Source organism: Rana temporaria, chromosome 9, assembly GCF_905171775.1.
Source record: "Rana temporaria chromosome 9, aRanTem1.1, whole genome shotgun sequence".
NCBI classification, from domain to species: domain Eukaryota; kingdom Metazoa; phylum Chordata; class Amphibia; order Anura; family Ranidae; genus Rana; species Rana temporaria.
The window spans coordinates 25,057,227-25,064,376 of record NC_053497.1 but is presented as its reverse complement, the minus strand read 5'-3'; the positions used below and the strand labels follow the sequence as shown (position 1 = coordinate 25,064,376).

At 45.2% G+C, this 7,150-nt stretch overlaps 1 protein-coding gene across 3 annotated transcripts in view; it reads right to left on the bottom strand.

Annotated features, from left to right (window-relative positions):
* The window catches only part of ARHGAP4 (Rho GTPase activating protein 4), a 256,952-nt gene that overhangs the window by 7,664 nt on the left and 242,138 nt on the right, over positions 1-7,150 (bottom strand). For all 3 annotated transcript variants that reach the window (XM_040322987.1, XM_040322988.1, XM_040322989.1), the window contains exons 19-21: positions 5,182-5,362; positions 4,026-4,118; positions 1-143 (exon numbers count right to left, since the gene is read on the bottom strand). The exon at positions 1-143 is cut by the window's left edge and continues 7 nt beyond it. In XM_040322987.1, the coding sequence (XP_040178921.1) occupies positions 1-143; positions 4,026-4,118; positions 5,182-5,362 (417 nt within the window). The remainder of the gene's footprint in view (positions 144-4,025; positions 4,119-5,181; positions 5,363-7,150) is intronic.

Genomic DNA, 7,150 nt, shown 5'->3' with positions numbered 1-7,150 from the left:
TATGACCTAGAAGTCTTGGTCCAGCGTGAGCCATTGGAAACGGAAGTCGGGGCCCCTCCATGAACGGAGAGTTGAGCTTCCTGATGGGACTCCCCTCACTGCGTTTTCTAGGAGAGCAGGCGCTGTCAGAGTTTACACGAACCCTGAAAAGTTGGGAATAAATAATAGTTCAATATCTCATTGTTAATACAGCTGAAGTTGTGAAGTGCGCACACTAAACGCCAGGCTCAATAAAAAAGTGAGCACACAAAAAAGTGCCCAGCATGTAGACATGGTCCTCCTCTGAGAAAAGAGAAAACACCCTGGCCCTGATCCTTTTGGGTGCAAGACTCCTGATCGGGACTGAGGTACACATAGTCCACCCAGCCAAAACCAGGCAGACACCATTCCTTAAGGGACCTGTTGAAGCAATGTCCATCCAAGTACTAGATGGGGCTCCCCTGAAAGAAGACCCCTGTGGTAAGGGGAGAACCTGACCATGAGGCCACCTGCCTTCCCCCCCAAGGCTTTCAGGGCAAGTATGAGGATCTATACTCTACGAATTGTTAGAGAGTTAACAGGTGTAGTGCTGTGCAAAAATAAATAAGTACTAATAGGTAGATTCAGGTACATTGGAATAACTTTAGGGCGGCGTAGCCTAGCCTGTTTAGGCTACACCGCCGTAAATTAGCTAGGCTAGTAATGATTTTCAATCTACTTACCTGCTAATCTACGGCGGCGTAGCCTCAAACGAGCGGGCGTAAGGGCGCCTAATTCAAATGACTTGGAGGGGGGCGTGTATCATGGTAATGAGGCTTGACCTCAAGTTTTTGAAGTTTTTTGTCACTGCGCATGCGCCGGGCGACTACATTTCCCAGTGCGCATTGCGGCTAAGTACGCCGTACGGGCCTATTGATTTAGACGTGGATGTAAACGACGTAACTCCCGATTCGCGGACGACTTGCGCAAAAGATGTAAAAAATTTGAACCTTGCGGCGGGAACGGCGGCCATACTTTAACATTGTTATTCCACCTCATAGGTGGAATAACTTTAGGCCGCCTAAGGCCTTACGGAAAAGACGTAATTCGACTGCGGCGGCCTGGCGTACGTTCGGGAATCGGCGTACAAGCTCATTTACATAATCTACGCCGGCCGCAATGGAAGCGCCACCTAGCGGCCATCCGAAAAATTGCAAGCTAAGCTAGAACGGCGCAAGCCAGCCTATCTTAGCTTTGTTTAAGCGTATCTCTGTTTGAGCATACGCTTAAAAATACGGCGGCGTAGATTCGGAGTTAGGTCGGCTTATCTACTGATAAGCCGGCCTAACTCTTTCTGAATCTACCTATAAGCTGTCAAAGTGCTACCAGGGGTGTCAAACTCAATTTCATTGTGGGCCACATTAGCATTATGATTGCCCTCAAAAGGGCCGGTTGTATCTGTAAGATTAGATGTCCAGCGCATCCCCTCTCCTTACATTAGATGTCAAGAGCCACCCCACCATCAGAAGTTGAGTCTCCCTCTCTCCCTTACATCACAGTGCACCCCCTTTCCCTATGCTCCTGCTGGGAAGAAGCTGGATGCATTGCTTGAAAGTAGAAAGTAAGGGTCTGGAGTAGGACCAAAGGAGGGCTGGAGCTCTCCTGCAGCTGTAGGAGAGGTGTGAGGGCCACATGAAATGGCCTGAAGGGCCGGATTTGGCCCGCGGGCCTTGTGTTTGACACCTGTGTGCTACACTATGGTGAGACAGCTGAACTTGAAGGCCAGTTACAGGGATGAATCGCTGGCCTTTGAATTCTCTCTGAAATTCTGGGGAGATGCATTCCCAGCTTCACCCATGGCCAATACAACGGAAGTTACTGGATTTTTCCATTTATTTTTACAGCATATGTATTGCAGCATTAGTAATACAAGTTGGAAGAGAACAGTGCATAACACAATGACCACATCTTCCAACAGTCACAATCATGGAAATCAAAAAGGAGTCAGTCTTCAAAAGCTGGCCATACTCATTACAAGCTGGTGACCAACACTTAGGTAGTGTGAGGCGCACATGATTGGATATAAAATGGACATTTTCCATAGGCCCTCGCATTACATACAGTAGTTGTTGGCAAATGTGACCGTGAATGTACAGAAGCTGAACAACGACTCTATAGCATGCGTGGTCACCATCACAAAATGCGCTTTAGCATCAAGAATCCAAAATCCAGTTTTTGTATTGGTGCTATGCCGTCTACACACAACCGTTTTTCATGACGAGAAAAATTCAAATTGGACGTGAAAAACGGTCGTGTGTAGGCTCCAGAGTATTTTTCCTCAACGAGAAAAATGCCCGAATTTTGCGCTATTTTTTCTCGTTGTTTTTCACGTCGTGAAAAACGGTCGTGTGTACGCTTTTACGAGGGGAAAAAAACGTGCATGCTCAGAAGCAAGTTATGAGACAAAGAAATTAGCAAAAGCAGCCCAAAGGGTGGCGCCATTCGAATGTAACTTCCCCTTTATAGTGCCGTCGTATGTGTTGTACGTCACTGCGCTTTGCTCGAGCATTTTTTTTCAAGAACGTCTGTATGCAAGGCAGGCTTGAGAGGAATCACGACAAATCACGACGAGAAAAACATTGTTTTTTTGCATGACATTCTTAACGGTCGTGTGTACGCAGCATTAGTGTAGGACTTACTGGACAAAGCGTCCTGTCCTTCTGACAAAGATTTCACCAGGCTAGAATAGTAATGAGCTTGGGTTCAGTTCGAACCTAAGTTTGGAAAAATCCCAGAAATAAACTGTCAGGAATTTTGGAAGTAAGCTGTCATTCCTGGGCCATTGAGCTGCAGGTGGGGGATTCCCCATCCTGCAAGTGCATGTAAACAAAGGAGCGAGGATACTCATGACATATTTTAACTAGTATGGTCATATAGCCATATGAGGTTGATGACACTGACTACATATGCATATGTGGCCATATTGGGTCAATGTCACTGTCCTCATATGGCCATATGAAGTCAATGATGTCCCAAGCATCCCCACCCCCCTTTGTTATGTGCAGCTCTTTGGGTTGGCAATAACAGCTTGCTTCCAGGTTCAGCCAAACATGAGTTCAGACCAAACCCAACTCCGAACCCAAGCTCATCCCTAGGGAGGGAGTAGGGGAAGATTTTCACCAAGGACACCGATGCCAATAAAAAAAACTGACTGGGGTTCTAACTACGGTTGCACCGATACTGGTATCGGTGCCAAAACTGAGAATTTGAACAAGTATCGGTACTTGTGTAAATGCACCGATACCTGAAAAAGTCCAATAATTGGAGCGGTCATAAAAAAAAATAAAAAAAAACATCTGGCAATGTTTATTAAACAACATTGCTCAGCCGCTAATAAAAAGAAACAGTGTTTCTTTTTGTATCTTCCTGTTTCTTCATCTGCAGATCAAAGGGATGAACAAACGTTCTTCTGTTCAACCCCTTAATTAACTCATTATTTTCTTGCTTTTTTTTGTTCATGTCCATTTTATAAACGATAAACAATAAAAACTTTTTTTGTTTACTTTGTTTGTTAATATTTTTTATATATATATATATATATATATATATATATATATATATATATATATATATAAACATTTATTTACACATTTCACATTGAAAAAGTACAAAATTAAAAAAAAAAGATCTATTAATTTAATTTGTAAATAACTTTTCAATGCTTTGTACCATTGCTGACAGATAAAGTGAAAACAAAACAGTTGTGGTAGGTATCGGTAATTGGTATCGGCGAGCACAAAAAAAAAAAGTATCAGTACTCGTACAAAAAATGGTATCGGTGCATCCCCAATTCTAACCTTCCCCTACTGTAAAATGTTTTTACTTCTACCTGTGTTACTGTTGGAGGTTTACTCTAATTACTGTCTGAAACTGTTGTCCTACTAATGGAGCCCCAGATACAAGTAAAACCCAAAACTTTTTTTTAACGACATCTGCATACTTTTTTTTCTTGTTTTGTGCATCTAGCCAAGTGCTGCTTCTTCAATTATCTTTCACAGACCACTTACCTGCTGGGCTCAACCAAAATATCATCAGGGGTAAGAGCGGTTCCTGCGTCCGCCTCCTTCCTCAGTGCGCGCTGTTCTAGTTTTTTCTCTGCTCTAAAATAAGAAAGAAGATTTTGGAAAATTACCAAAGCTAACTATATTCTATTGTATCAGTCTCAACATCTCTAAGTCTGACCATACGCTATATCAGTGGTTCTCAAGCACCAGGCCTTGGCCCACTGCCATCCTGTGGCCTCCCTCCTCCTAGGTAGGGTGACCAGACATCCCCGGTTTCCAGGGACAGTCCCCTGAGGACAAGTCTTTCCCCGGTTTGGATTTGAACAGGGGCTGGAGCAATTTAAAAGACAGTCAGTGCAGAATACAAATAAAAAAAATCTGAAATACACCCTCCCCCCGCTCCTACTAGCTTAGGGGGGTGTATTTTTTCCATTATCTGTGCCCCTTTATGATGATCATGTGCTGGTCGGACGGAGGGAATATTTCTTCAGTTTCAGGTGCATGCCCATTCAGCTCCGCTCACGTGTTCTTCTGCCTTGGCTCAAGTCCCAGCCAGCCGCCTGCCTATCTCCTTGCCTTCCCTGGCTGAGTGATCTTCCTCTGCTCCCCACCCAGTAGTAGCCAGGGCCCAGAGAGTGGGACTTGATGGGCTGTGAGGCGTTTGGTGGTGGCAACAGGCAAAGAGTCGCTGATTGCCGCCATTACTAGTAAAAATAAAAAACTATATGTCCCCGGATTTCATTTAAAAAATCTGGTCATCTTACTCCTAGGCCTTGACTTAGCTGCAGACCCCTAACTTCCCACAATGCCTCCTTAGCTCTCATTGTGCCACCTAACCTCCCACAGTGGTCCACAATGCTCCTTAACCTCTCACAGTCCCCCCAGGCTCCCTAGTTGCTCTAAGGACACACAAACCTCCCATAGTGCTTCTCAGCCCTCTGCAGTGCCCACTAGCTAGCTAAAGAGTCTCCAGCCCCCCTTAGTGCCCCCAGTAGTGTCCCACGGTGCCCCCAGACCCGTAATACCCTTCAGTCTCCCACATTGCCAGCCCTCTCCAGAGACCTATCCCTCACAGTTGACCCCAGTTCTATCCAGAAACCTAATTTCCTACATGGCCACCAATTCTAATTTCACTAGGCCGATTATTGTCATCACTCACCCTTCAGGAATATTGAGGTATTTGTGAGGGACTAATCCCCGCATCCCTGATAATTCCCCTTTCCACCAGTCCCCGGATGCTTTGCAGTGAAGTAGGATTGTGTCCCCCTTCTTGAAAGACAGTTCCTGCGGCGTCCGGGCTAAATAGTCAAACTTTGCTGTGGCCTCCACTGTGTCCAATTCTGTAAAGTACCAATGTATTAACGGAAAGTTGCTAATTTGAACATGATCAGCAATTAAACTATAACAACATGAATGTAGGTAGAGTCGTAACACCTTAATTGCCTTACTATGAAGGCGAATAGCAAATTTACTATTATATTCTATATTTATGCCGTACAATGCAGAACCAAGAGTCATGCACTGTACGGCAGGATAGCGCGTAGCGAGAGCGCACCCACAACCTGAATATGGACAGTGAAGGAGAGCGCCAACTCCTGGATGAGCAAGGAAGAAGATACATTTTTGTACTTATTTCTCCTCTCCCCTAGTCTAACAAGTATTTAACCCATGCAGGGGAGAACTCCATTGCATGGGTTCATTTGAAAGCAGCTCAGAGATGGGTTATAACCATAATAATACTTAAAGTTGAGGTTCACCCAAAAAGTAAATTTTTAACATTGAATTGAGGCTCGTTTTGTCAAGGGGAATCTGGTGTTTTTTTTTAAAATCAAAGCAGTACTTACCGTTTTAGAGAGCGATCTTCTCCGCCGCTTCCGGGTATGGGCTGCGGGACTGGGCGTTCCTATTTGATTGACAGGCTTCCGACAGGCTTCCGACGGTCGCATACATCGCGTCACGATTTTCCAAAAGTAGCCGAACGTCGATGCGCAGGCGCCGTATAGAGCCGCACCGACGTTCGGCTTCTTTCGGCTACCCGTGACGTGATGTATGCGAACGTCGGAAGCCTGCCAAGTGTTCTCATTTCTTACCATTGGGCTCTGGGTCCAAGCTACTATCAATAAAATGAAAGTGAATCCTCGTACACACGCTCGGTTTACTCGGCAAGAACCAGCAAGAAGACTGCTGGCAGAGCTTTCTTGCTGAGTAAACCGAGCGTGTGTACAAGGCTTTCGGGTTTCTCGTCAAGAAAACTGCCTAAAATCTCGACGAGAAAAGTAGAGAACCTGCTCTCTCTATTTTCTCGTCGTGATTCTTGGCAGCGTTTTCCTGCCGAGAAACCCGAGAGTGTGTATACTTACCTGTCGCCGTGGAAACCCGCACATGCTCGAAATGACTTTGACGCATGCGCGGTAGCTTCCTAGGCATAGGTAGGGTGCAGCAAGATGGCAGCGACGGCATCTAATGTGACGAGCGCATGCTCGTCGTACGCAATGACGTTACCGCGTTCTTGCCATTCAAAAGAACCGTGGTTCTTTTGAATGGAATGTCTGTACACTCGGGCGGCGAGGGATTCTTGCCAAGAATCTCGTCAGGAAAAACAAGGGTTTTTTCCGGACGAGATTCTGGCCCATGTGTACAGGGCTTCAGTCTTTCCCCAAATTAAGTGAGGACAGACTGAGATTCCTCTCAATAACATACAATGCAGAAGCCAAGCTTCTAGATCTTAACTTCTTTGTTAGGAGAGAGCGTTCAACCCTTTTACTGCCACTGCCGTATGCCATATGGTACCTGCAGACGCCAGGAGCCACCAGGAGTGTGTGTAAATCTGGCAAGCTGACTGTCGCCTGTCAAAAGGAAGCATTCGCTTCCACATGCCCCCCGTAAGTGCAAGACCGTTAGAATCGATCTGCCATCTGCACTCCATTTGTTTCAATGGAGAACAGGCGAGATTTCAAAAACCCATCACATGGGGGACCTTTTTTCCCATATAAGATGAAAAATAAAGTTTAGTGAAAAAAAATGTAAAACAAAAAAGTGTAAAAAATGAAAGTTACAACAAAGCACTTAAAGCGGAGTTCCGCTGAAAAAATTGAATACAATTAAAAGTCAGTAGCTATAAAAAGTGT